Here is a 26,968-nt window from a genome sequence, read left to right on the forward strand (position 1 = left end):
CTCTTTAGTTCCCAAGTAGGAGCTTATCTRCTCTCATTTATTCAACAAAATACTAATTTCCTCTTTAAATTACATGTGGTTTAGCAATGTCTTGAGCATGTTTGCAATTGTGTTCCTTTGGCTTGCTGGAAAAAATCCTGGAAAAGGAAAGCAGGAGAAGAATAGCWATAACTGAAGCACAGAATGAAATAGAGACTCTGTTTAAGGGAAAAGTTATTGAGAGGGGGGAAAAAAACCCCCACTTTTAATTKAAACCTTTCCTTTAAGACCAAAATGTCCAGGAATGGGTTTATGTCTGACAGCAACCTAGAAACTGCCCCAGATGTCCATTAACTTCTGAACTGAACACAAGCTGCCTATTGTATCCAAGACACAGACTGCAGGGCTGCCAAGCCATTGGAAGGTTTTCATTAACTCTTATTTAAACAAGGCAAAAGGCTTGCATTTCTGAATGTAAAAATGCAGCTGGCCAGAAAACAAAAATTCTGTCCTTAAAAAAAAGAAAAAAAAAAACAAAAGTAAGATTTTGAGATTCAGTTGAATTATCCCTGAGAATAAAAGTGGAACTTTTCCAAAATTATGTGAAACTACGGGAAGCAGCACCCATGTGATGGCCAAGAAGAGCCTCCTGCTTCCATGGCACATGGGAACAGGGATGTGGGCTGAAGCAGAGACCCATGGCCAAGGTGACAGGACTGACTCCRGGCTCCTCAGTGACATTTTTCCAGGTCCAGCTCCATTCTGGACCAGATAAATAAGCTTTCCTGGACAAGCTTTGTTTCTGTAAGGATCTGTTTCTGCTCTGAGAGCAGACTGCTCCCATTCTGAGTAGGAGAGGGGTCCCTATTAGAAGACACAGTRCCTAAAGCATTTAAGTAGTGGAATTCCACACTCTCCTGAGACCAGACTGGACTAATGCTGCTGTGTGTCCTGGGATTGAGTTCTGAAGTATTTAATTTTTTTAATTTATTTTTATTTCTTTTTCTCCTTAGTAGCTGATACAGCGCTCCTTCTCTCATTTTTGCTGCCTCTCTTTGCATTACAGCGATGTTATTATTGCCWTAATTATATTTTATTTCAATTATTAACCTGTTCTTGTCTCAACCCAYGGGATTTACCTTTTTTCCAATCTTGTCCCATCCCAGCAGGGAAGTGGAGGGAATGAGTGAGCAGCAGCTGGCTGGGGTTAAACCATGCATGATGCCATGTGCCATGCTGCAGGGACTCTGCTATGAAATATTATTATTACTTATAAATCCATGAATCCACAAGTTGYGTTTCTTACCAAGCTGGAACCGTTTTCACAAAGCTGGAAGTTCTACTTAATGCCTTCAAAAATCACCACACAGACAGCACAGTGGATATTCCAACATCCACTCCAACCCTCACCAACTCATTTTGAGTCAGAATACGACACAAAGGCTCAGGACAAYCTCTCCTGACCAAGCCAACTTTGTCCCAGATTGCTAAATACCCTTCAGTGCAGCAGTAGAGTCACAGAACTCCACCCTGGAGGACAAACACGAGAAGCAATGGCTGGAGGGACCCAGCAGCCCTCGTCCCCCTGTCCTTAGGGCTCCTGCTTTGATCTGGCTTTGCCTTTCCATGTTCCAAACTCCATCCTGGGAAGCAGAGCAAGTTGGAATGGTTCTGAGGGTGAAAACACCCACCTTGGGCTGTCTGGGTGTGAGGGTTTTCTTTGGATTTGCTGCTGGAAGAGGCGTGACACTGATTTTGGGTAGCAGCTTGTCCCTTGGCTCGTGGCTCTGCTCTCCAAGAGCTGCTCACCTTCCCCTGGACACCACAGCAGTGCCTTCAGTGCCAGCCCATGGAGAGCACCCTGCAGGCAGCTCTGCCACCCAGGGATGTGCTGAACCATCCACAGAAACCTCACGGGGGGAATTACTCAGCAGAAAATGCTGGGAAACACAACTTTCTCCAGGAAACTCCTCCCAAGGAAAGCGCAAGGACCAGCACGTCCATCCCAGCCAGCAGCGCTGCCATCCCACTCCCACAAACAAATCTTACAGACAATAACCTGTGACCTGCTACTAAAGCAGAGTCCCACCGTGCTCTGTGGCTCCTCCTGACCGCCAGCTGAAGGATCCTTGGATGCTGGAGGCTCTGCTGGAGACACAGCACTGCAGGAATCACCWGCACGCTGCCCTGAGCTCCTTGGGCGCACAACTCACTAAATCCTCCAGTACTGAAACACAAGGCCAACACCCATGGGAAGAGATCAGAGATGCTTGTTAGAGCTTCCCAGCAGAGAAGGGGTCCCCTGGAGCCTAAAACTGATAAATTAGTGGGGCTTTCTGCTCATCAGTGAGGGATATCATTGACAAGGACCCTCGCRACAGCTTTCACTCACATCCATTTTCCAGTCAGCCTCTGGATAAACACAATCCTTGTATTAAGGGCCAGGACTTGCATTTAAATGACCAGTTTTAAATACATAATCTTCATTTAAGGGAARGAATTCAACAGGGGAAGCTCTGAGCAGCATTAAATCTGCTCTAACACTTAGTACTTTCTATTACGCTTTCCCCGCTGGAAAAGAATGTTGCCATTGAAAAAGCCATCCTTAAAACCAAAAGAAATAAAAGTTTAGGGCCACGTTTCTTGGGCTTCCTGCACATCATCCATAAAAGCATTCAAAGAACAAACAGAGAGCCTAAATCTAGGCTGCAAAACAGGAACAGGGAAATTCCTGTCTGTCCCTTTCCCAAAATCCCCAGATGATGTTAACGGAGCTGAAAAGGACCAGCTGGGAGTCTGGTCTTGAGTTTGAGTCCAAATCAACAACTTCTCCACTGCAGAAGCTCAAAATGAAGCTGCCACTCACTGGCTCTACCCATTATTGATGCTGCAGTAACTCTCCTCAAACAGGAACAGAGAGCGTCCAGACCCCAGGGAAGAGTCACAGCACCTCTGATGCGCCAAGCATCATCTCCCTTAAACGAACAGATTAATTTCTAACTTTCTCCAGCTCCAGAAGAATGCTGAAAAGCACAGGAAACACAAGCCCAGCCTTTATCTGCTGGAAGGTGAAGGCCACGGGGCTGATGTCATTCCCASCCTACCCAAGGCTAACACAAACGCTATCAGCGATTCCGTGTGTGTTATCACTGCTTTGCATGTTCCAGGGAGATTAACAATCGGGCTGGAAAGCTGGCAGGGAAGGTACACATCCAGCAGGAAAGATAGGGAAGTGAATAACTGAAAGTAACAATGCTTTCCTGTGCTACATAAACAGGGGAATGGTTTCTTGYGAGGAGCAAATTGTTAGAGGGGTTTAAAATGCAAAGCAGACTCTTCCTGCCCTTCTTCTGCCCTTAAGKGTGGTCAATACCCTGCCAGGGGGGTTCACTTGCACAGCCTGGGGGGAAAAATATAAATAAAAGGGAAAAAAAATAATGAAACGGAAAGAAATAAAAAGGCTGTCTTTCTGTTGGCTCTAYCACACTGCCTCCTCCCAGGAATGGGGATGGCTCTGAACTGCAAAAAACTGCCAGGGCTCAGTGTTGGCTCCAGCACAGACTCCACCTCAGCCCCTCCATGTCTCACCTCCCATTCCACCTGCTATCCATCTCTTCTGCTTGGTCCCTGTTCATAAACCCTCTGGGGCCAACTCTAAAAGTCATTTTAGGGCATAAATGCCAGCACACACAGCTCCAGGCCTCCAGGAGGCTGCCAGGTTGAAATGGGCTTTTGAGAGCACCACCATCCATCCACATTTCCMAAGGAACAGTGCCACCCTGGCAGAAGGAGCTGGATGCTTCATTAATCCCCAGAGGCTGCTGCACAACYCAATTCCTCCTCCTGATTACAGAACAACCTTTCCCCAGCCTGGTAAGGGCAAGAGGTAACAACATTCTTCACTGCAGCAACACTGCTCAGAAAAAAAGGTGGGGTTGAGGGGCATAAACACAGCTCTGCATGAAACACACAATTAATAACCAGAAATGCTGTTTTTCTGTTTTACAAATGCTGCCCCAGCTCTCTACYTAAGTGAAGGACAATGTGCAGGATGCTCAACGTTCTTTTCCAACAGTAAAAGGATTTTTAGTGGCTTATTTTAATGTCTGACTTATTTAAATAAGTCTGGCACAAAGCCAGRGCCTATATGAGTTAGTTTATGATTGTGGAGTAATTTGTCACAGGTTTTTGCTCRGTTTGATGACGCAAATGGCACCAACCACGCCGTGCACTTGAGAGCTGGGGGCTAGACACCAGCACCAGACAGCAATTTGCTTTTTTATTCYCCTTTTAGTTTTTGAGTTTTAAGATTAGATGTTCAGAGCTTCTTTGCTGTCAGGTACAAAAGCAAGACARGATGAAGAAAGGCAGGTTCATGTTCAGCACAGCCAGAGAAGCCCAGGTAATGGGGCTTTCAGAAAAACACCTGCAGCTTCAGGGAGAGAGTGAAAGAGACCACACTGAACATATGGATCTGAAACAACATACACCTAAAGTAAAAGTAAAATCCATCTATTTCTACTCAGTCCTGTTGCTCAGGCAGAGGGACATTTTTCAGTAGTGGAGGGGAGGGCATGGTGCAACTATAGAGGAACAAATGCTCAAAAACAAAYGCAAGATTAAGAGGAAAATGAAACAAAATTATCCCTTCATAAGAAAGCTCCTGACTGTCTTTTAAAATTGCCCAAAGCCATACACTACTGTGAAGAAAATATTCTATTAATGGCATCATCAAAGGCTCTTCCTATGGCCTTATGCAAGCACAAATAGGAGTGGGTGCCCTGCTGCAGACCAGTGTGGTGTTGGCTGTGGGGGGAATATTCTTGATTTGAGCCATCCCATTTCCTTTCATGCAAGGGAATCTGGTTGATTCAAGGATCTTCATAAATGGAACTCAATTAAAAAGAGACAGGAACAGCTCAAACAGCTGAAAGTGAAACACTTTTTCCCACTTTCCCCACTGTAACTCCACTTTAATCCAGCTCATCCAGTTGGGCTGATGTACACTAATAATAAAAGGGATTGTCACAAAAAAAATTGCCATCAGCGCTGCTCTGAGAGCASTTGGAGGAGATTCTAGAATAAAAATCATTCAACTGGAGGGAAAAGGAGAGAATTTCTTTCAATTGCACAAACGTCAAAAGCACCCTCTGAAAGTTTCAGAAAGAAAWGAGAAACTATTACTTCTGAAACTGAATGACTTTTGACTTTTGAAACAACTCCCATGGAACAGTTTCTCTTCTCCATCTCCTTCATTCCTCATTCTGCTCTGGTTCAGGGGCTTTGTGACRCCAGCACGTGACATTACTGTAAATTACTTGAATTTTATTGCATTGACTTCACCTCTACGTTAGAGATTAGCACAGGGACGAGGTGCCAGCTCAGCCAGGGCTGCTGCTTGYACAAAAGCCTGGGCACATTCCTGGGAAGATCCCTGGCTGCTTGCCACCCTGCTCTTGTACAGCCCAGCCAAGGAACTTGCCCTGGGTAATGGCCCATTGCAGTCACAGCGGGACCGGGAGAAAAATCGAGCGTGAGCTCGCTGGGAAAAAAAAAAAAATTAAAAAAAAAAAATCAAAGATCTCGTTTAATGGGTTTTTCGAAAGAGTTTTTTTAAAATTAAATTTTAAACGCTAATAGTCTCCTCATTTCAGCACATTACAAATTTGCACATGTTGAAAGGGAAGGATTATCTCTCCTGTGACACAGCAATTTGCCTACCAGGTAGCTGAGGCCATCTCAGAATGCTTCATGTCCCTAAGTACAGCGATTAAATTTTAGCTTCGTTTTAAGGAGCTCCTCATGCACCTCAGATTTAGCTCCATTTAGTTCCATTTCTTTTCAGGAGGCAAACTTTGCAGCATTCCCAAATCCCAGGAACCACAGCCATCAGCTGTGTCACRTAAAACGGCCCAGGGAGGAGTGGTTGTGTTGAAAGCTGAAGAGTTTCATTAATTGACACCGTCAGAGGACTCAATTGGTACTGGCAGCTTTCACTGGTATCGAGTTTTGCTCACAGCTCTCAAATCCAGACTTTGCCTTTCCCAAAAAGTGCCAAATGTGGGCTGTTTGACTGCACAGTCCATGCCATTCACACACAAACTGCAACAGGCCCTGGCTAATACTCCAAATCCAAYGCTAAATATTTATATTTATATTGCTCCTGACATTGAGAATCTGTGGCCCAAATCCATCAGCAACAGCTTCCATTCAACTCATGTCAAGAATCTGAAATACTCGGAGAATCTGAGCTTGAGTACTTAATTGCTTCCAAGTTCAGGAYGTTGCCAACCCAGCCACCCTTTGAGAAAACATAATTTCATAGATTTGATGTCTGAAGGGGCTGTTAAAGTCACCCAGTGTGATCTCTCACCTGACATGAGAAAGAACACAGGTACCTGATGCAGTTATTTGTGGAGAGATTTATCGGAGTGGAGCTCAGCTGAAGTTGGATGCATTAACAAAGATTATGTGGAGATCTGTATCGTGTTTAAATATCTGTAAACAGTGAACATTCTGTGTTTAGCACAGGGTGGCAGAAGGGGAAGCTCAAACATAAACAACAGCCAGTCTGGACCATACCACCCTACAGCAGGAGCCTTCCTTGGCAGTGATCTCCTACCACCTTCTGCTTCACTCATCCTCTGCTGGGACAGACTTAGCTGAAAATATAATAGAATCATTAAAATTAGATGGTTTATTATTCATTTAAGGCCAGGGCACGTAAATTGTGGGTGTTTTAAATAAACTTGTACACACGTCACAAGTAGTATACTATTTGTCATTTTTTGAAAGAAATATAAAGCCTTACTACAGCTATCCTGAGTCATCTTCAGCCACAAAAAAAAAAAAAAAAAAAAAAAAAAAAAAAAAAAAAAAAAAAAAAAAAAAAAAAAGAAGCATGATGCAGCAAAAGGGGAAGTTATGCAGAAGGGAAACTTGTTGCACTTCAAACCAGCAGAGCAGGAAAATGCATTTCCAGAGAGCAGAGTGACTTTTAACCCAAATCTGCCAAAATGTGACAGAATGACTCAAGGTGAAGGAACACCCACAAACCTRAAGGTTAAAGGGGTGCTCTGTATGGGACTATCCCAAAGCCCAGACTGAGGTATTGTTTACTCTTGAGAGTTGCTGCAACTTCCTGCTGGGTTACTCAAGAGCCTGTGRATGGAGAAGGAGCCAGAACTCCACGTGCGATGGGGGAAAGCAAGAGGTCTGGCAGGATAGGACAGAGGGTGAGCAAGGAAAGTGAGCTGCCAGCTGAGCAGGATCAAAAGGAACTGGGATGTTGTGGTCTCCCCTTTAAAAGCACTTTTCTCTCATTTCCCACTGAAACATGAAGTTCTAGTTAAGCCCAGGCACTCAGCCTGCCTGCACACCAAGGTGTTTGTTTGCTCCTCACCCCAGCATCACCCATCAGCACTGCTGAGCACCTGATGTTTTAATCTCACAGCAGCCACTGTGTCATTTCTGACCCAGAGAGGCTGCAAAAAAAAAAAAAAAACCAAAACAAAAAAACCAAGGTGTCTCTCCACTGGAACAGAATTTAGCTTTCCAAGTTAGTGCTCTTTGAGTCAAAACACTGCCCAGGAGATCACTCTGCTCACGTTTCACTACAGTGGAGGGCACAAGCAACAAAAAAGTGATCATTCACYGGTATCTGCTTCTCAAAACAGAGATTGTGGGTCACGTTAATTGGCACGCCCAGTTAGCACTCTTACTATCACACAGCAAATATGTGACACAATAAATAGGAGGTAATTACGGGCACTGGTGAAGAACACACCTAAGGCCTGCCTTGTGTGGGTATGTGCTATCACATCCATCTCCTCCTCAAAGGAATTCGGCATGGGAACACAGAGAGGAGATATTAACAGCTCAAGCAGACAGTATGATTCCAAGTGTTCAGATGAAGAGGTTGTTCATACTGCATTATGAAAACATAATATTCCAGTTGTTCCTCTTTTATTTCTAAATAACCTACATTTGTACCAGCAATTTGCTGATTCCATGTTCGAAAGGCAAAGCACTAGCTGGAAGCCAAAAGCTTTTATAGATTTCTAATGTGATCTACAGCGTTCCCTTTCATTTCTTATTTCTGAAGTGGGTTGAACAGGAAATTATTTTGCCTCTGCAAAAAGAACCCACAAAAAAAATGCAACCAGTAAAATTTCCAGCAGAATTCCCCACCCTGAATCAGGGTCAGGAGTTGAAACCTTAGCACTTCCAATAAGCCAAAAAAATTCCAAGATAAATCAATCATCTGTTAAAGCTGATACATTTCAATGTAAACATTTTCATTAGCCAATTCTGAACTATTTTGTTTTTATTCTGATTCCCTTTTAACAGAACAGTATTGTAGCTGGTTTAAACTCCAAAACAAAGAACCATTTAAATTGGAACAGCATGTTTCCTTTCACTCTAAACAGCCTTAAAACTGACACCAATATGACATTCAGCTTCCAAAAATATCTACATTTTATTTGACAGAAAATGGGGAGTCTAAGTTCATCAGCTATGAAAAAGTGAACATTAATACTGGTTCACATTTTATCAAATTCTTGTTTTGAACTGCAAAGGCGGGCACCATTCATTAGTTTGGGGCACAGCCTTTCACCTCATCCTCCCTTCTTCAAATGCAGCATGAGAAATCCCAGCTTTGGTGGGCAGGTTGCAAATAGAAGCCTGTGCCTGCATTTCCTTATGGACCAACTTATTTGCACAGCAAATCATTTCAAGGTGGATGTCATCTACCTGGCTGTCACTTAAAATATCCCATAAAATCAGTGCACCATGCACACTGCTGCGAAGAGAAAATACTGCCAAAAAGAGGGTGGTCACTGTGCTCAACCTGCTGGCCCTGGAGTTGTTAAGTGCCATTTTAAAAATCAATTAAACAGGTGGAAAGTTGTTCTGACCCCAAACAACTCTGGAAGAAGAAAGCAAACAGGCCCACAGAGATCACAGATAGCCCAGAGTGCGGCACAGAGGGCATTGTGCTGGTGCTGGAGTGTAACAGCACAGCATAAAGCACAGAATGATGCATTTACTTCATTTCAAACCAGGAAAACAGTCTGGATATTTACACAAAAATATCAATAAACTGCTACAAGAGCTGTTGGGCTACCAGCCTTCCTTGAGAACCTAAGACACGCTTCTGGAGGCAGCCAAGAGACCAGGGAGCAAAGTCGATCTGTTTGTGCTTGTTCCTGCTCTAGAAGTGTTTATAGTGGAAATAACACACGAAAATACTTGTTTGAGCAAGCTTATCTGCCAACTGCTGTGGCAGAGAGAGTGCAGAGAGCTTGGAAATGAAATACGAGCAAAGAAATGTAACCAAGTGGCTTAGGAGCCAAAGTCCTCTTTTAAATGGTGATGTTGGGATAGATACTGAAAGATAATTAGCGATGTGAGGATGGAACTCAGCATAAAGTGCTCGGAGCCAACTGCTTGGGCTGTCCTGTAGTAGCTTTCCAGCAGTGATGCAACTTCAGACATTCCTTTTCATTCCACTCCTCATTTAAAAAAAAAAAAAAAAAAAATTCTCCCTTGAGCTAAACCAGTATAAAAGAAATGGCCACACAGAAACTGATTCATGGCGGGGCAGTTCCGGATTCACCCTACACGCTCAAATCCCCAGGGCTCCTCACGGTCTGGGCGCCTGCCCGGGCAGCAGAGAGGCGGACAGGACAGCACGCTGGGGAAACCCAGGAGCGGCACTTACACACTCTCACCATCAGAGCACAGCACGGCAGCGATTTCCAAACTTTTGTGCTCGCAAACCTTCAGTGCCCGCTGCAATCAGCCTGCCCAAGGGGCTGAGGGCTCCGAATAGTGACAGAAGTCACCGCAACCTCCGGGGCTGGGCACAACCCTCGGCTGCCCAGGAACCCATTCCCTCTTTCAGCAGTAACAAAGCACCGAGCGCGGAGCGCTTTGCCACGCACGGGAGCGACTCGGGAAAGCCCAAAACACGCTAAGAACAGAAAAGAACAGCCCCGCGTTCATCGCTGGGCGGTCCAGAGGCGGACCATGCTGCGAGAGCCGCATCCCCCSGGGGATGCTCTGAGCGGGGGTCTCGGCTCTGCTGTGGAGATGCTGAAGGGCGAACAGAACAGAGCGACCCGAGCGGAGGCACCGCAGCGCTCCGGGACAGCCCCGCACCGAGGGACGGTGCCACCGAACCCCCCAGCACCGGGGCACGGCTCGGGGAGCCCCGGGCGGAGCGGGCACGGCTCGGGGAGCGCCGGGCGGAGCGGGCACGGCTCGGGGAGCGCCGGGCGGAGCGGGCACAGCTCAGGGAGCCCCGGTCCCTCCGCGGGCCGGCGAGGGGAGGGCAGGGAGACGCTTACCCAGAAACGGGAGCCGCAGAAAGCCTCCATGGCCGCGGCGGGGGCGCGGAGCTGCTGCCGCGCTCGCCGGGCACCGGGCGGGGGTAGGAGCCGGTTCCTGCCCCGCTGGGCGGGCCGGGGGCGGAGGGGCCGGCGCTCCCCGGCACACCCTCCCYGCGGGCGGCGGGAGGAGCCCGCACCGCCCGAGCCGAACCGCCCCTGCCCTGGGCGGTGGAGGAGCCGGCTCCGAGCGGGGGCTGCCCTTCRTCTGCCCCGCACACCGGCGGGGACATTCCATCACCCACGGTGACAGGATGGGACAGCCACAGCCCTGCGCATGGAGAGGAGGGGCTTTGGTGGCACCCACGTGTCGAGAWTRTGAGTGACMCATCCCTGGAAGTGTTGAARGCCAGGTTGGACASGGCCCCGAGCAAMTTGGTCCAGTGAATGGCATCTCTGCCCATGGCACGGGGTTGGAACGATGCCATTTTAAGGTCCCTACCCACCCAAATCATTCTATGATTGAAGTGAAGGGTGTGCTGAGGGGTGGGCACCCAGGTGGCTGTGCAGAGGTGGGGCACCTGTGCAGTTTGGGCTGACCGTGTCCATCTGTCCAGACCACTCAGGCCAATGTTGACAGGGTGGAGAGGCTTCTTGTCTCCCCAGCAGTGCAGTGTGATCTCCCCAGCAGCWCCGAGATGAGCATCACATGGCATCTCCATCCATCTCCAGCCTCTGTCTGCGTGCTGATTGCTTCTGCTGTAGACACGTGGTCAAACCCGTGGCGTGGATCCMTTTCCCAAAGCCTTCAGTCGATAAATTTCCGTGATTACGAGTAACTAACAGGTTTTGTAGTGTAGCATCTTGGACACAATCTGGATTTCACCTCCCCGTGATGCAGAAGCACTGTTTGCTTTCCTCTTTATTAGGACTTCTAAAGTATTATTGACCTTCCAACACCTGCTGTTTGTTCACCCACTTGCTGCAGCATCTGGTTCAATTAACATCAGCTCACGCAMAGCAGCCCTGCTGCCACAAATCTGCCTCAATATTTTAAGGGTTTGAGTTTCTCTCCTTGCTGGAAAGGTGAAGAACCCACAGGTAGAAGGGCGTGGTCAAAAATGTTCACTAGAACGAAAAGGAGAAGAATAGAATCATAAATCAGAGAATCATAGAAACATAAATCAGAGAATTATAGAAATATCAATCAGAGAATCATAACATCATAAATTAGTGAATCATAGGAACACAAATCAGAGAATCATAGAAACATAAATTTTGGAATCATAGAAACACAAACCAGAGAATCATAGAAACAGAAATTTGGGAATCATAGAAACAGAAATCAGAGAATCATAGAATCACAGAATGGTTTGGTAGGAAGGGACCTTAAAGCTCATGTGTTTCCAAACCCCTCTCATGGGCAGGGATGCCACCCCCTGGATCAGGCTGCTCAGGGCCCCTGGCCTTGAACACTTCCCGGGATGAGGCATCCACAACTTCTCTGAGCAACCTGTTCCCGTGCCTCAGAGAAGGGCAGCGCTGCTGTGTGCCAAAATTATGTCATCCCTGAAGAAAAAATATTTTGCTAATCTTTTCTGGAGACACTGGGACTGTTTCCCACCCAATCAGAGGAAGCCATGAGCACTGCTGAGAATTTGCTATCGACGTTCACTGTAACCTGGCTAAAGGTGTGCTGTTCTCATTAGTGTGGGAAGATAAGCTCTCGCCCAAGATAAGGTTCTCGGGTGATTGCCTGCAAGATCTGAAATGTCAGACTGAGCCAGGCTAATCAGCACAATCACATTGCAGCCCTCTGCAGGAAACACCAGAGGAGCCCTCGCCAACTGGGTGAGGGAGATCCTCTAAGGACACGGAGGGGTTGGCCTTGCAAGGCTCACAGTGAAACTCTTGTTCTGCGAAATTGCACCGCAATAAAAGTCTCAAGAAAACACAGAAATGGCTGGGAGTTACTCCTTTATGGCTCTTTAAACCTCCTCTCCTGCAGCAACCTGTGAGAGCAGCTGCTCCAAGGGAATTTGATAACTCCTGACATATGGATGTGCTCCACTGGGTTTCTTGCACCAAGGGAGCAGGATTTGGTGCGGTTGGAGAACGTGACCGAAATTAAGACCAGCTCTGACATTATGAGATGTCACAGGTACAGAGGCACCTCACAAACAGCTGCTCTGGGCTGTGTGTACAGGAGGGGAGRGGTTTATTTTATCAGTGTGTGCTGCACAGTCCAATTGACAGKTGAATTAATTCCCGATTAAATTATTGACTTTGGTGGTTCTGTKGAACCTCACGTTTTTTCCACCGTATCCCTAGAGGAAGATTACGAATTAGGGCATTTCCCTTGGCCTCACAAGACTCTGAAGCAAGGAGCCCTAAATAMTTCTGCCAGTTATTTCAAGCTGCTAATTAATGGTGGGCAGTTTCTGCTGTCAGTAGCAGTTCATGCCATTGAAGAGGGATGGTGGTGATGAGTGGGTGCCAACTGGGGTGCCAGCTTCCTCTGCACCCCTTCTGAGCTTCAGGAGAGCCACTGGGCAGCCTGGACCTCACAGCAGACCCTGTGACTTGCCCTGGCTTTGCRCTGTAATTACTGACTTCATTGCGGTGTCTGGCAAAGCAGACAAGCACAGAGGGAAAAATCAAAGGCAGGAATTAAGGAAATATTAACTTCTCAGACAGACAAGATGGAGGGGTAAGCTTAAAAGGTCCTGGGAAGGGCCATGGTAAAGGATTGGGCTGAAACTGGTGCAAAGCAGAGCCTGAAGCACTATCTTGGGCAGCTCACTGTGGTCCTGCATCTTTTTAATGATGGGAGGGGAGATGGAGGCAGCTAGAACGTGTCATTACTCCTGTGATGTTCCCCAAATACAGGCTGGCTCTGCAGGAAAATGAAATGGCACCTTTGGAGCAAATGTCAGGGAGTCATGAACTCACCTTCTCTCACCCCTCACATTCTTTATTCCGGGGAGTGGCGAGATCTGCTCTGCAGCCAAGTAGTGATGTTGTATTCAAATCTCTTTTTCGTGCCAGCTGCACAGCCAGGGACTTTTCACCTGCTGACACCTGAAGCCAGAGCTCTCAGGAAGCASAGGCAGCGTGCAGCAGAGCCTGGGTATCAGCTGGAGCCTCTGACCGGGGCAGGACGGAAGGAAGGTGAGGGAGGAGATGTTTGTGCAAGCACCGTGCCAGCCATGAGGCAGAGCAGCTTTCCACTCACAGCTCACGCTGATTCCCGCTGCAGGATGGAGCRTGGCCGGCTCTGAGGAGATCTGGATAAAGAAACACATTCAGAGCTGAGGGTTGGGGATGTCTTGGGCATGTGCAGCTCTGGGAGTCGCAGTTTTATGGGSAGTTGACTATAAATATCACCTTCTTTCTCTGCTTGGAACAGCAGAGGCTCAGCTTCCTTTCCAAGACCCACGGAGGTGTCACATCTTACAGATGGTAAGAAAAGGAGTCTGCCAGAGAGGGTGCATTTACAGCAAAGCCCTATACATTTATCTCATAAAAAAAAGGGGGGGGACACCTTGTTTTAACACACATAAGATGGGAATTTGTAACAAACTCTGCTTAAAGTTAACACTGAATGACTAGMAGCAGACTTGGGCTCTCTTCTTCTCAACGCTGTTGCAAAAATGTGCATCTTCTCCCTTCTTGCAGGAAAGAATTTAATTTTCCTCCTTTCTGGAACGTACAACGAGCAGTTTAGAAGTCCCATGATGAAACAGATGAGGGAGTGGGCTGGGAATTTGCAGCCCCAGWTTTTACTCACTGCTTTTGGGTGTATTTCAGCTACGTGGCTGTGTAGGGAAGGGATGGAAGGCAARATTCCCTGATGGAAGGATAGAGGTGGCAGCTCCCCGGGAGGTTGGGACCACTGCCCGTTCAGGCTGCAGGGTGAGGAGGGGTCCGCTGAGCCCATCCAGCCTCTGTGAAAGGAGAAAATGGTGTTTGTGTGACTCCTCCAGGACACSGTGTGTAACACCAGCCTCCCCCGTTCCTCAGAGTTGCACTCAGAGAGCAAGAGAAGAATCCAGACATGCCGAGATCACCCCAAAGTGATCCTGGAGCTGCTCCAGCCATGAGCAGCTGAACTCTAAACGCACTGGGTGTCTCTGTCACCTGCTGGATAATCCCCCAGAGGTGCTCAGGTGCCTGCAGAGGTTGGCAGGAGCCGTGGCAGGTGGAACACACCCGGTATGGAACACACCCTGGAGTGTGGGTGGCTTGGCTGCAGGTGGAGCTCAGGGTGATGGACAAACAGCAGCAAACATAGCATTTGGGCCCGGACCATCCCACTGCTGCCCCCCACACAAATCTCAGGGTTTATCCTCTCCCCCTGCCGGCTCAGCCACCCCACAAAACCCTCCTGCTTTTAATGGGCTGAAGCTGTTGGGGATTTCACCGCAAAACGGGCACAAAGTGGCTGCATAAACACAAACACTGCTCCTGCCTTGTTTGAACAAACGTGGGGGTGTCACCAGCCCTCGGCGACACTGCGCTGGTGGCACATGGCACAGCAGTTCTGTGCTGCCCTTGCAGGTGTCAGCACAGCATGTGCTCTCCACTTCAATGTATTTTATTGGTAGGGTGACTCCTATGCTCACTCCTTCCTGTTTTTCCCCAAAACAGCTGGATTTTGCTTTCTGGTTTTGGCAGAATAACGTTCAGCACAGTCAGTAATTAAGTGGTTCAACCATTCTTTCCATTTCCCAGCTGGAGCTTCAAGGGTCTTTGGCTGTGTTATTTAGAGTATTAAATAGATATGGAAAGATAATCTATTCAGGRCCTCTGAAACCTCACCAGTTACAGCATCCAGGGACCCAAACATTGATAGAAAACACCAGAGGATGCTGCAGGATTATAACAACATGCTGTAAACATAACTAAAACATCGAACACAACGCGTAAAAACCGACTGMAGGTCCTGTCGCCCTCAAAGGTGAAAATGCCAGCGAGGCTTTCGCTGCTGACCGCACCAAAGCAAACAGGACCAGCAGGTTTTGGGGATCTCAGGGGCAGCCCGGGCTCACGAATCTCCCAGCGGAACTTCCCATTTCGTGGCATTGCCATCTAGTGACCGGCACTCAGCCTGCGCCCTGCGAGAGCCCGGGCCCTGCGCGATGGCAGGGGCTGTGCTGATCCTCCTCCTCCTCCTCTTCCTCCTCTTCCTCCTCTTCCTCCTCTTCCTCCTCTGAGCACAGGCTGGGGATGCACCGGAGCTGCACAGTTCATGTTCTTATGAAAAGAATGAGAAGGCAGCATCTTTACAGCATCTTTACAGCATCTTTGCTGCTAGGATGAGACCGGTACTGAGAGATGAAAGAAACAATGGGAAGGATTTCCGTAGGAATTCCACTGATTTATTGACCCCAGACGGTGTGAATGAACTGCAAGAATAGAGACACAAGGAAAAGAAGAAAGGGGGATGTTTATTAAAGCGGGGTTTGCATTCAGCATTTCAGGGAGCCTGTACCCCTCAAACACCTCAGACAAAGGGGAAAGAGAGAGGGAATTGGGGCTGGGAAATTGGGATAAAAGAGGATGTGTCTTCTATCACTTTGAGACACCCCATGGGAAATGTCCATGACCTCTCCCTTTATTCATAAATAAAGTTACAGGACTCCTCTGTCTCTTTTTTGGACAGGAACCTCTGGCGATTGTGGATTAATTTTCCTGACACTTACAGGGATGTGCGGGGACAAATGCACCTCTTGGGTGCTGCCATAGCTTCTGAGATGTCACACAGCCCCAGGACTGTGCCTGGATGGGTCGTTTGTCCCTGGATTTTATACCAAATTGCTGATGGGAATGAAGGGAAGGCTGGCTTTGAACAGCTCCCACAGGACTGAGAGCACAGGGGGAGAAATCCTTCCTCTCCTCCTCCCACAATTGGGATTTTTATAAATTCAGTGTTTGAAAATCCCCACGGAATAGAAACGATTTGGCCATGAAGGTCAGGGGCATTCTGGCTCGTGTGAGCAGCAGGACCAGGGCAGTGACCACCCCCCTGTACAGAGCACTGGTGAGGCCACACCTCGAATCCTGGGGTCAGTTTTGGGGCCCTCACTACATGAAAGACATTGAGGTGCTGGAAAGTGTCCAGAGAAGGAAAACAGAGCTGGGGAAGGGTCTGGAGCATCAGGAGAGGCTGAGGGAGCTGCGGGGGCTTGGCCTGGGGGAAAGGAGACTCAGGAGGAACCTTTTCACTCTCCCTGAGGAGGGAGGAGMCAGGTGGGGGYYRGTCTGTTCTCCAGGTAATAAAAAATAGAACAAGTGAAAACAGCCTCGAATTGTGCCAGGGAGCTTAGATCTGATCTTGGATAAGGCATCTTCACTGAAAGGGTGCTCAGGAACAGGAAAAGRGTGGAGTCACCATTCCTGGAGCATCTGAAAGACACGTGGATGTGGCACTTGGGGACATGGTTCAGCGGTGGCAGTGCCGCGTTAAGTGAGTGATATTAAAGGGTTTTTCCAACCTAAACGCTCCTGTCACTCCACCACAACCACACCAATCCCGTGCTGCTCCTGCGGCATCGAGCCGGGAACGCGGCACCTGGCGGGCGGCAGAAGGTCCTGATGAGCCTTCTCCCCGTTGATCGGGTGTCTCAGTCCCAGTGAGGGGTTCCCAGCCTCGGTGATCGGAGGTCCCAGCCCTGGTGAGGGGGGAATCAGAGCCCCGCTGATCGGGGGTCCCAGCCCCGCTGAGTGTCCCAGCCCCGGTGTTCGGCGGTGCCAGCTCTGGTGAGGAAGGTCCCAGTCCCAGTGAGGGGTCCCAGCTCCGCTGAGGGGTCCCAGCCCCATTAATCGGGGGTCCCAGCCCCGGTGAGGGGTCCCAGCCCCGGTGAAAGGGGGTCCCAGCCCCGGTGAGGGGTGTTCTAGTTCCAGTGAGGGGGTCCCAGCCCCGGGGAGGGGTGTTCTAGTTCCAGTGAGGGGGTCCCAGCCCCGCTGAGGGGTGTTCTAGTTCCAGTGAGGGGGTCCCAGCCCGCCCGGCCCTCGCCCCACGCCCGCTAGGTGGGAGCAGAACGCCGCGCTCGGGGCGCTCCCCGCGCTGTCACCGTGTCCGTGGGACACCGCCGGTGTCGGACCCTCCCCAGCTCCGGGCAGTGCGGCTTGGTCCCCCCAAAACTTCCCTGTCCGTAACCCTTTAATCTGCAGGATCCTCACCTCTGTCAACTGTTCACTTACGCAGTGCCGGTAGTGATAAAAGAGCCAGGCACATCTCTTTATTTTGCTTTTCCTACCTTATTTTGGGGGTGTTCTAGTGCAGGTCACATCTAAAATGTGTTTCTGCGTCGGTCTGAATCTCTGGAACACCTGAAATACAGAAGGTACGAACAGGCATTTCCTATTTATCATTTTGAAGGGCTTAGCAGAGCTGTGGCTGAGGGATGTTGTGCACACAACGGGACACTGCTCTCCTGAAGAGAGCAGGACCCATGGTCACCTGTCTGAATGAAGAAATAAATCAAATTCAAAGTGCTGCTGCCCTAGGCATGGCTACCATTACATGAGAGCAGTCTGGTTCCATGTGGCATCCCAGTTAATCCACAAATAGAATAACAAAGTGCCAAGCCCAAGCTCAGGAAATCGAGAGCACATCCACACTGGGTTGGAGCCTTTGAAAAACCACAGCAAAACTCAGCAGGAGAGCTTCCCACAGGAAGAAATTCACATTTTATACTCACAAAACAGAGCAGAGAAGCAAGCCCTCTCCCAAGCTCGTCTGAAACCAGAGTTGGAAAGGGAAGGATTTGATGTTTCCCATGAGGAACTGAACTCACCTGAGAGCAGAGAGRTGTGAGGTGCTGGARYTGGAGCCTGTGCGATGCTCTGCTTTTTTTGCCTTTAATACCCTGTGGATCCTCCAGCCTCGGAGGGGTGGGGAGGGATTTCCAGTGGTTCCAGCCTGGTGGGGTTGGCCCTGCAGCCTGGACARCACAGACACATCACCGAGCTCACCTGGAGCTCTGCCCTGCCTGGGTTTGCACAGGATTTGCACAAATCCACCTTCTCCCTCTTAAGGGAAAAGGGCTGGCATCTTCCTGCTGTTTCTGCCAAATGACTTTATCAAAACATCCTCTAGACAACAAAACCGCTCTGGGTGTCAGTTTGGGGTCCCTYCTGCTGCAGAGCAATCAGAGATTGCAGGCAGTGAGGAGCAGGGCTGCGGGGTGCCCAGTGCCTGGTTCCTGCCTCCAGTGGAGAGGAGATTTCACATCAGGAGCTGCACAGTTCATTCACTAAAAACCCCAGAAGAGCCTTTTTAACAAGGTCCTGTAGTGACAGGACAAGGGGSAATGGCTTCAAACWGAAGGAGGGCAGGTTTAGGTTTCAYATTAGGGAGAAATTCTGCCCTGTAGGGTGGTGAGGCCATGGCACAGGGTGCCCAGAGAAGCTGTGGCTGCCCCATCCCTGGAAGTGTCCAAGGCCAGGCTGGCCTCGGGGCAACCTGGGACAGTGGAAGATGTCCCCACCTGTGTCAGGGGTTGGAATGAGATGGGCTTTAAGGTCCCTCCCAGACCATTCTGTGATTCTGTGAAATGTTTCTGGTGGTTTTCCAGCCCCCAGGCAGTGCCATCCCCACCAGCTCCTGCTTTGCAAGGAGTTAGAGGRCAGCAGGAGACGCTGCTGGATTGCAGGCTGGCAATCCCAAAGATRTGAATGAGTGGAAAAGTCCAGCATCTTCCCTCAGACAGATCAGACCTGCCTCTTCTCCATCCTTTCCCTGCTGCCTGCAGCTCTCTCCRTTGCAATCCCGACATCCTCAAGCCTCACATGGGCACAGCCCATGGTCTCACTGGTCACTCTGCAYACCCTACGCAGTGTCCAGGCCCAGATTTGCTCGTGGTCACACCAAATTGCTCCACCAAGAGATTTCCCAATCCTCCTTCCAGCCTCTGTTGCTATCYGATACCTCCTCCAACTGTTCACAATTAAAAACCACCAAAGACCTGACCCCTCTGAGTGATACAGATTATCATCAGCAACAACAGAAAAAAAAAAAAAGGGAAATGCACAGTTGTTTTTCTTTTCAAAAGCTTTTAATAGGACACATTTGTTTTTGTCATTTGTAAAGATTTACACTCGTTTTTTGTCTTCTTTTTTTTTTTTTTGATATTTTTTTAAAAAGGAACATTTTAATCCAATTTTCCCCATGAGTACCACCTTTTGTTGCCCTGACCAAAAGACCTCRTTTTGGCCTATATACCTGATACAGTATAACCATATATTAACTATTAAATACAAAGTTCTATCATATATACTAGGTTGTTACGGACATTGCAATGGTACTGTGCCTACTCTAGTCACCTCGTGTAATAGTGTACATGGGTTATTATAGCCAAAGGGGCAGAAAAGGGGAGACTGGGGCATAGCCTAATTTACAGTGGTAATGCTTTTGTTTTCTTTTTTTTTTTCTTCTTCTTCTTGTTTATTTATTTTTTTTTTCTCCTTGAACACACCTAGTGCTGAGTGCAATCCACAGAAGTCAAAAACAGTGTTTTCTCTGCCCTCYTCCAAAATATCTACAGTACAAACCTGTAACCAAGCTATGAAAAATCGCTTCTATGTGCGAGGGGCTGCGAGGATGGAATTCACATTTTCCCAGACGCGTCCTCAATCCCTTTTTCCCCCGTTTTTGTCACACCTGGCAACAACAAAATCTCCTCCTCCCGCCTGCATACAGTAAATCCACAGTAGTAAAGTGCTGGTGTGCTTGAAGGAGCTGGAGAACCATGCGACTGCTTCACCATGGACAGGGGCTGAGCTCTGGGGRGAGGTGTTTTGTGTGGGTACAGCTCTTGGACAGCAAAATCGTGCAATTTGAGCTGAGCTGCTGCCTCCTGAACACGACCTGGCTGCAGGCTGTGCAACTTGCAGGCTGTAAAACASCAGGCCTGGCTCCAGGATCGTGAAAAGAAACTCGTAGGTAACAAGAGCTGCTTGTGTTGCCGAGATGCTACGCAGACTTTTAACAATTTCTCTATAGATTTCTACAAAAATATAAAAAATTCTATCAACATAACCATTCTACAGAATTCCTGTGGATTTTTGTACACTCGGTTTTAAAAAAGTCAGATTCTATAAAACCCCCTCCCCGAAAGGTATTTAAAATGGTTTGAGGATTATTGCACGCGCTGCAGTACATTTGTTATTTGTCTTTCAAAAGGGCATCTAGAAAAAACTTATCTGGTTTAGAAAACAATGTATTTTACATGGATTTCTTCTCCTGAATGCATCATCATAGAGTATCTTTCATTGGCTACTCTTCACTGACTATTCATGTATGATGTAAACTTTTTGTTACTTCCACAGACCTTGTCAGTGGGCAAAACCCCAAGCATTAGAATAGAAGAGCCTTTAGGCTTTCTGTTACATTTGGAGTTGAGAATTTGGATTAACATCACTGTTTTGTGCCATGATTTCAAGCTAAAATGTTCAGTGGTTTTTTTTTTTTTGTAAGGAAGGATCTGTAGAGTTGTGTCATTCCAGCTATGTGAACACAATCCTAATCATTAGGGAACCAGGGATGGCAATTTTAGTGGCCTAGCTACTTTCCCAAATTATTTAGCACATGGTGAAAGGAAAAGCTAGGGCTCATTATGAGTGTAAAACCAAAAAGGGATTAAGAATATTTCTCAGGCTTAATACACTGTAATTTTATTATTTCCTTAAATATGATCTGGGGGAAGAACTGATGAAAGGTTTGTTTGAAATCATTGCTTTAGACAGGCTTAACTCTGGATTTGGGCTGGCATATCAAAGAGAGCGGGCTCCGTGTGGGCCYGTGGTGAAGAGGGGAAAAATGTCCCAGCCAAGAATTAATCTAACTGCAGTAAATAGCACAGAATGTTAATCTCCTGCTTCAAATACACTGATTGCCTGACTTCCTGCTGAAAGCCCTTACATTTCTCCAGGACATGCAAATCAATAGGGATTGTTTATGGGGAAAACGTCCTCAAGTGAAAAGAAAGGGGTTTAGGACCTCACATAGGCTGTGGGGTACAAAAAGCATCTTCTCCTTGTGTGTACACTCTGAGCTAATGCAGACACACGTGGAGGGAACAGCCTAATCTCTGAATGGATAAAAGGCCGTGCATCAGCACGTTGTAGTGATTTGAAAAGATCAGTAGTTCTTAAAAAAAAAAACCAAAACTTACAAACTCCTGACTGACAGAATTAGCACAAATCCTCCTCCTGCCTGTGCTGGTTCAGAGGCACGATCCGCGGACGTGGCTGTGAACCTGTGGCTACTGGCACACTTCAAAGCATGCCTGCAGTCTAATTTAGCCTGCATCTTAAAGGGATTTCATGGAAGTGGAGTGGAGTTAATGTCTGGCTTCCATCAGTCGTGTGAGGAGGGGGAGGCCTCTCGCGGGTTTCAGGCTGTGCTGTCCAGTTTCACGGATTGCTTTTGGCTGAGGGCGTTAGCACAGGGGTAAACAGGTGATTTCTGAGATGATTGGTGCTAAAAAGTGAGGATGTGAATTCTGGGTTTATCTCCTCTATATCATCCTGTTGCTGCTTAAGGCTGTTGATAGACTGGAAATAAAATTGCAGTCGGGGTCATGGAAACTAACTCTAGCAGTGATGGCAAAATACCTGGCTGTTTCACTGAAAATCAGCAGTCATTTCAGAACCTGCAGACTTTCTTCCAYGTAACCTGTAAAATAACTTGCAGAGGGGCCTTGATTCTGTAGAAGGTGAGCATATGATTTTAATTTTCAAGAATTACCTAAATCAACCTCCAGGCATTTTAGGCAAGAGCTTAACTGTAGACGTGTGCTTAAACCCACGCCTGCCCCGAATTCACCCACTGCAAATCCTAAATGTGACCTCGCTCTCCTTTCCACGGGGAGCAGAAAGGAGGAGCTGCGCTGCTAAAGGAGGGGGGATGGAGGTGTGAAACTCAGCAAAATAAAGAGTCCATCCTGGAGACACTGGAAAAACATCTCAGAAGTGAGCACAGGCCTCTGGTGCCCGTTTGCCAGGCACGCATGGAAATGAACCATTGACATGAGCTCGTGGGTTGCCAGTGGATGATCCATAACATCCTCTCATGGTTCAGAAACAAAAAAATGTCAAATGGCTCTGCCTTCACCATCCTCAGACATCTGTCAGCATCTTGGACCTTCCTGGGTCTGAGCACTTGCTTTCACACTCTGGATGTCAATTTTATGCAAGACTGGAATATTCTGTTAGAAAAYTGCCACTGTGTTTCCGTACCACGCAAACAATGGTTTTCCCAGAATATCACTGAAGTCCAAGGGGAAAAATAAATTACATTAAATAATCCTTATTTACTGCTGACTGTGGAATACATTTCCTCTGTAATGCACTAATTGGCTACATTTTGTGCTTTGCAAAACAAAATGAAACCCAAACAAAACAAAACAAAAAAAAARGAGAAGGGATTAAATATATATTTTTTTAGGTTAAAATATTCATAAAAACCAACTTTATCTCAGAAATATTCTGAGATACATAAAATAGAAGAAAATTAAATGAGTCTTTAGTCACAAAATGTACTACATCCCGCAATACTAGATTCAATTAATTTAATAAAATATAATATACATATAGATTCTGCACATTGTATTGCTTTTACCTAAGCAGAACATATGCTTAAGTAAGCGTGATATAGGTTAACCACTCTTTTAACCAGCTGGTTCTTTAATCTTTCTTTGGAAATTTTTTTTACCCAGTGCCATTTTGGAGTACAGAGTTGTTTTCTTTATTTTTTTTTTTTTCTCCTATTACATGAAAGGAAGAAAACATTTGGCACCAACAGAAAAGTTAACTCAGGGGTCCGCTTCCGTTTGATCAAAGGAAAAGCTAGGAAGTGTCAACAAGTCTTTCTTTGGGGTGGGAGATGCTGACATACTGTCTGGAAGCAGCGAATCCCCGATATCCATGGAATCCTTGGACTCACAGGACGGAGCACGCCGCCTCAAGCAGACGTCCCCGCCGGCAGGAGAGATGCTGTGAGGTCCCCTGGGTACCAAACTCTGCCCGTCGGGCGGGTCTATGGATATACAGGGAGGGCTCAGTTTCTTCTTCTGCCGCRTTCCTTGCAAGCCTTCCATTTCGCTGACCACCTGACTTATGAAGCCAGAGGAGCTGGACGTGGAATGGTGCTGAGGGCTGTTTTCCATGGAACAAACCTCTATTGAATGTCTCCTTTGATCATCCAGCCACGAGGGCGGCTTTTTCAGCAGCCCCTGGGTGTCTACGCTGTGGTATTTCTTCAGGTCCTTCAGCGTCACGCTGCCGGCAGTGCCCACGTTCCTCTTGGGACTGGGGGGCTGACCCTCTGAACAGGCACTCGAGGCTGTGCAAGTTTCTGAAGTGAAAGGCTCCGAGGAGCTGTTTATTTCAGACACTTCTTGGTCCATTGAACCTCCAGGGGTCTCCTGGTACGAGTCTGCACAAGCACAGGATGCTGGTGCCTGCTTTGAAATATTATACTGATTGTGGGAATGCTGCTGCGTGTGGACGCTCGCCCGACTCCAGGCAGCCAACTCATTCGCTTCTGRGGGACTCAGAGCCACTGGCGACTCCTCCTTGGGCACAGTGGGGACATTTGGGTCAGAGAGTTCACTCACCTCGGTGTGGAGATTCTCCTTGCTATCCAGAGAGTCGTTCCTTATAGCCATCTGTATCGGGGCGCACAGGGGTTGGGGAGGAGAGGAGTTGCCAGGTGGGAGAGACAGACCAAACAAAGGTTAGTACAGGCAAGGCACAGCGTTTACAGCTCTGCTGAGACCCCTCAGCACAGACMCACTGACTCCTACAATCACACTGTTGTGGGTTCTACCAGTTCCCATCATTGGGGATTTGTGGGTTTGTCCCTGTGGGATAGCCCTCCACCCTTCCTAAATGGCTGACCTTCAGCTTCCTCCTCTAAGGATGGAGGGCTGCAAAACCAGAGTGACCCCACCCAAATTTATACGTGTTCTTGTCAGGCAAAATTGAGGGTCTGCAGCAAAGCCCTGGATGATTCCAGCAGCCCAGGTGCGAGCAGGAGAGGGAGGATGTGCAGGTGAGCATGTGTATTCCCTTCTCTAGCTCAGGTGATGCTGAGGGCCCAGAACAGGGTCCCCAGAGCCAGCAACACCAGAGCAACCCCGCCYTGTGCCAGCCTCAAGGCGACAGCCTGTCCCTGGCTGCGGTCCCCAGGCTGGAGCCGCGACTCTGCACCATCCTGGAAACGCTGGAGTCCAAAGCTGGACTAATAATAATCTGCAATTATTTCAATTCATTCTGCTGCTGAAGTTCAGGCTTCCTGAGGCACATTTTGCCTTGGCTCTCTGGAGCCTTACGCAGCACCAGCGCCCGCTGGCAGAGGGAACCTCGGGCGTGTTTTGAAGGCTTTGCCTTTTCACTGCACTGCGCTCCTCGTCAAAAGGCTTTATAAATCAGYCACGTTAACTGGCCCTTAAAGGCAGAGCCTCTGTTTGAGAAGGCTCTTAAATGATCTTAAAGACAAAACATCTTCACGGGGAAATTGGGAGGAAACGTGTACAGCTGGTCCCAGTCCTTTAGAAAAGCGTAAGGAGACGAAATGATGAGATTCCTTATGCTAAGGAATACTTTTGTGACAAATCACACCAAAATGATCGTAYGCTTTATACAAATACTGTCCCGCAAGGATCGTTTGAGCCAAATGATCTCTATTCAGCAGAGCTCCCGTCAGCTGCACTGTGTCCATGTGTGCACAGAAGCACAGAGTCTATCGCTGCATCTGCACATCGCGCTCCCTTTGTCAGCGGACACAGCTCAGAGAATATTTAACACGGCAAACAATTTCATCCAGTGCTGGCGAATCCTTTCTAGTTAAAAATTTCACAGCAAAACACTGGCAACTAATCAGCCAGGAGTGAAATTACTCYGGTCTCCTCAGCACCAGTATTTTTAGTAGGTGTTTGGGAGAAGAAACCACGTTCATATTCTGAAAAGAGACACAGACCACACGAAGTCGAATACAGAAGCAAAAAGTAATTGTTGCCATTACTTTTGCTTGCACACCAACCTGTGTTGCACACCACGACAGTATTAGCCACCACCAGCTCTTTCTTTGCCTATGATACAGGCATCTGTGGTTGTTGTTAGCAGTAACTGTACAAATGTTTTACTGGTTTGTTTGAAAATAAAAGGACCCTCTGCCATCCCAGTGGGGYGTACACCTGTAGCAGCCACAGCTTGGCGTGGGGCTACACCTTGGATACACAGTCCTGGAGCTACAAAATCAATGTAGGTTTAATTTCAGGTAGAATTCCTCTGGAGAAAAGTGCCATGCACTGCCGAGGAGCGCAGTCCTCAGCGGGAATGTTCTCCCAAAGCATCCGATCCACTCATCTTCCTCTGCGAGTGCATCGCTAATGGTCAAACATTCCGGAGTCTAAAGTGGACGTTACTGTGGGGGCTGTGCTCGCTCTCCAGCACTCTGGAGGGAAAGGGAGGTTAAACACACAGGTTTTAATGCTCAGGGAAAGTGCAAGGACCAGGTATGTGGTGGATAAGGTTTATCTAATTACGGATTCGGGAGAGGAAAAGGCACGAGCGGGAAGGGAAGGAAAAGAAAAAGAAAAAGAAAAGAAAACAAATCAGAATTGCATGCAGTATTTGTAACCATAGGGGGAAAATGGGTACTGAAAACCAAACTGCTTTGTCAGTTTGGGCTCTTTGATGCACTAGTGAGAAATTAGTGATAGMAATAAAAGGAGCCAAGCAGGGAGCACCTGAGCAAGCAGAAGTGCTGGGGTTGTAAAAGAAATTTTGCCTCTTAAAGGACCAAGTTTCCCAGTGTCTRGCCATCGAGATTGCAATTAACAGTAACACCAACATCACCAGGAACAGCCTSGCTGCTCCCATTAGCCACACTGGGAGCTCCTTGCTGCTCAGGAGCCTGCCCAARGCAGCCAACCCTTCCCGGGTTTGCCCATGGACTGTGTCTGCTCCCTGCCACAAGGCTCTCTGCTCTCTGAACTGCCACTCCAGGAGCATGTTCATSTCACTGCACCATCAGGGAGAGAGAGGGAGGGCAATAAATGGACTTAAACGTACAAAAAGGTCTAGAGAGAGAAGCTGTCAAAGATACGAACAAAATCAGGCTGGAGAAGATGGCTAACGTGGTAATTTATTCCGGCTAGACCGGTTCAAAAGGATGGGTCTGTTATTCATTAGAAAGCAAGAGAGAGTGGTTATGAACTGGAATCATGACATCAATTAGTTTCCCCATTAGTGGTGATTGGGGTAGCTGGCCAGCCCCGTGCAAATGAATACATGCAAGGAATTTCTTATGTCAATTTAGTATTACAGACTAATGTAATTGTTAACCTTGGTACTTCACATCCATTTTTAGAGCTTAATGAATCAACTGTCTAATTTGTCAATGTTGATTAAAAGATGAAAGAAATGGGAATACTTTCATATGGGGAAGAAATTGCTTTTGAGAAAATAGAACCGATCCCCTTTGTGTATGTAAAATCAGGCATGGAACTACTGAAGAAAGCAGAGTTTTTGAATCAGACGTGCTTCTGGTCCCGGTCCAGCTGCACAATCACTGAAATATGCTTAAAACTGTGAGAGTGAAGCACAAGTTTCAGTATTTTACTAAAAAAAGATAAGTCTAAACT

General features: G+C 47.6%; 2 protein-coding genes across 3 annotated transcripts in view; both read right to left on the reverse strand.

The window, feature by feature from the left end:
• ABCC3 (ATP binding cassette subfamily C member 3) overlaps window positions 1-10,462 on the reverse strand; it is a 46,084-nt gene extending 35,622 nt beyond the window's left edge. For both annotated transcript variants that reach the window (XM_057379363.1, XM_057379364.1), the window contains exon 1: window positions 10,332-10,462. In XM_057379363.1, the coding sequence (XP_057235346.1) occupies window positions 10,332-10,361 (30 nt within the window). In that variant the 5' untranslated portion in view covers window positions 10,362-10,462. The remainder of the gene's footprint in view (window positions 1-10,331) is intronic.
• Window positions 10,463-22,075: 11,613 nt separating this feature from the next.
• The window catches only part of CACNA1G (calcium voltage-gated channel subunit alpha1 G), a 141,328-nt gene continuing 136,435 nt past the window's right edge, over window positions 22,076-26,968 (reverse strand). The window contains exon 40 of the mRNA XM_057379402.1: window positions 22,076-23,986. Within this exon, the coding sequence (XP_057235385.1) occupies window positions 23,132-23,986 (855 nt within the window). The 3' untranslated portion in view covers window positions 22,076-23,131. The remainder of the gene's footprint in view (window positions 23,987-26,968) is intronic.

The sequence above is a fragment of the Malurus melanocephalus genome, unplaced genomic scaffold, assembly GCF_030028575.1.
Source record: "Malurus melanocephalus ecotype Western Australia unplaced genomic scaffold, MMel_1.1 scaffold_403, whole genome shotgun sequence".
Taxonomy (NCBI): domain Eukaryota; kingdom Metazoa; phylum Chordata; class Aves; order Passeriformes; family Maluridae; genus Malurus; species Malurus melanocephalus.